Here is a 2,590-nt window from a genome sequence, read left to right as displayed (position 1 = left end):
AGAACACAACAACAAAAGAAGCTTAAAAGAAGAAAGAAGAAGAATGTAAGGTGAAAACTACTAAATCCCAAAGAGGGAAACCCTCTAAAATACAATTCTGAAGGAAAGGTAACACTGTTGAACCTCATTTTGTGACTGCCCAAACTGGAAAAAGAAACAAGGAGAAAGATCACAAATTGGTGACACATATAGAGGAAACAAAATCAGAGGAAGATAAGAGGGCACTAAGGGAAAGTGCTAAGAAGCATAAGACTACTTGAAAAGTTAAAGTAGCTACAAAAATATTGGCACTTGAAGATTCTTTCACTAGAATGGTTATAATTATTAAGGAGTATGGTATTTACAAAGGTTTAAACATATTATTTACTCATTTAATTGAAAATCAATGAAGGGAGATTGAAGATGCAGTCATCTTCAATATGAACAAGTTTAGTAGAGCCCTCATTGAATTAGAAGGGCAAATTCCACATTCCTTATATAATTTGATTGATGCTAGGTGGCAAGGGTAAATTATCCTAGATAAAGAATTTATTGATTATACACTTAAACACTCAAGCAACCAGAAGCAACCGAAGAGGAAATCGAATAGATAAACATTAATACAAAATCATTGTTCAAATCAAAGAAGACATTAACAAGAATGCTTGTCGAAGAGACCAAATCAGTTCAAAAGGAGATTGAGATTTTGGTGAAAAAGGCTTTAGGTCCCATTCCCAATGAAGAAGAGGAGAAAGATGAAGTAATTGAGGATATTACTTCTGATAAGCCAAATGCAGAAGAACTTCCTAAAGGTGTAAAAATCATAGACTTTGAACTAGACAACAAGTATATGCAAGATGATCCTAGTGATACTGAATCTGTATATATAATAGATGGTGATACTAGTGATGCTAATAATGTTGCTAACACTACTGATAATGTAGATGTTTTTGAAGTTGATGTAAAGATGTTTGATGCTCAGCAGGAACAAGTTGAGAACAAAGGAGAAGAGAAAGAAGTAGAAAAAAGCTCAACTGAGCAACTAGTGAGTGCACAGTCAATAGAGACTCAGACTGCACTAGTCAATGCAAGTGCAAATGCAAATGTAAAGGTTTCTACTAAAGATAATCAAAAGGATTCAGTTGATAAGGAAGAGGAAGTACCGGGGACAGAACAAACTATTGAAAATCCGCAACCGGTCAAAGACACCACTAACAAAGAGGAGACAATAAAAGATGAGGAAGAAAAGAAAAAAAAGAAGGTGGAAGACGAGAGGAGAATAAAGGAAATAGAAACATCTCTTGAGGTACCTCCTAAACCCAAACTGAAGAAAACAATAGTTGATGATGATGATGATAATGAATCCATGAGCATAAAAGGTCCTATTAATATGGACAATTTGAGTTATTTAGAGTTAATGCAGATTGCTACTACAATGCAATCCTGGGCACAAAAAAAATATTGAAGGAACAACAAAGAGAAGCAAATACTATAAGGACCATTGTTGATATTTTTTCAAGTCTCCTACTGGAGACTGATATGGAACATTTGGCTACCCCTATTGCCAAACTTGGATAGTTAGTTGTTAGTGTTGATGAACAACTTAAAACCCTTGAAGAAGTTGCATACATTTCTATTGAAAAGGATTGCAAGAAGAAAAGAGAAGAACAGTTAATGGTTGAGATAGACAAAGGAAAAGTAGCCCTAACGGTGAATAAATACTTTTTTAAGACTGGATTGGAAACCAACGGTAAGATTTTGGTGAATATTTCCCAATTTTCACTATTTTGTGCTGACTTGAGAAAGAAGAGAGCTGATATGGAGAAGGATATACAATAGTTAAGTGAAACTTTTATACCAGTACAAGATGTAGTGATCACTTTTGGTAAAAAGGTTGTTGATCTACAGCACTAGTTAAAACTTTGTGAACATGACCAAGTGAAAGGGGTCAGATCACTGAAACAACTCTAGATTGAGCTACTTCTAAAAGTAGATATTCTTCAGAGAGAATTCAAGGAGTTAGAGGCAATTTTGGCTACTCCTAAGATGACTACAATTGATACTATGGAGGAGTTTGTAGCACAGATTTTGACACATGTTAAGATTACCAAGGCACTGTTGGAAACTTGGGACACTAATCTTAAGCATTTGAAGTTTCATTATAGTGATGTTTTCTTGAGAATTGCATTGCAAAGACCTTAACACTTTTATTTCTATATATACATGTAGTTTTGCTAACAAATTTTGATGTCATGTATGTATTTTACTTCTTTATTTAGAATTTTTGTGAAAGGGGAAGTAGAAATAGTTAAGAGTCCAGTCAAAATTTTCTATGTAATGTTAAGGGGGAGTAATGATTTCATTTTTGTAATCATTTTTTTTATTTTGCACACTTGGTTGACAAAAGTTTCCTAAGTGTTTCCATCAATGCCAAAGGGGGAGATTGTTGGCATTTGATTATTTTAACTAACTGGTAATGTGTGTTTTCTTGATGCAACTGGTATATGTCTATTGTGCATAGAGATTTGATTTATGTATGATGACTATATTGTATGTTGTCATTGATGGAAACTATGTTTCTTTGAGTCATCTAAGTCCTACAGTTCAAATG

At 33.8% G+C, this 2,590-nt stretch overlaps 1 protein-coding gene across 1 annotated transcript; it reads left to right on the top strand.

The window, feature by feature from the left end:
• The first annotated feature begins 640 nt into the window (after nucleotides 1-640).
• LOC131045222 (midasin-like) lies at nucleotides 641-1,444 on the top strand. The gene has a single exon (XM_057978769.2). It carries the CDS (start codon nucleotides 641-643, stop codon nucleotides 1,442-1,444), a length of 804 nt encoding a protein of 267 aa, XP_057834752.2.
• The last annotated feature ends 1,146 nt before the right edge of the window (nucleotides 1,445-2,590 follow it).

The sequence above is a fragment of the Cryptomeria japonica genome, chromosome 10, assembly GCF_030272615.1.
Source record: "Cryptomeria japonica chromosome 10, Sugi_1.0, whole genome shotgun sequence".
Classification (NCBI taxonomy): domain Eukaryota; kingdom Viridiplantae; phylum Streptophyta; class Pinopsida; order Cupressales; family Cupressaceae; genus Cryptomeria; species Cryptomeria japonica.
The sequence above is the reverse complement of the archived record's forward strand: the minus strand, read 5'-3'. Positions and strand labels throughout refer to the sequence as shown.

Excerpts from the sequence above, each read along its gene's own strand:
- LOC131045222 (XM_057978769.2), top strand. The coding sequence starts at position 641 with ATGCTTGTCGAAGAGACCAAATCAGTTCAAAAGGAGATTGAGATTTTG.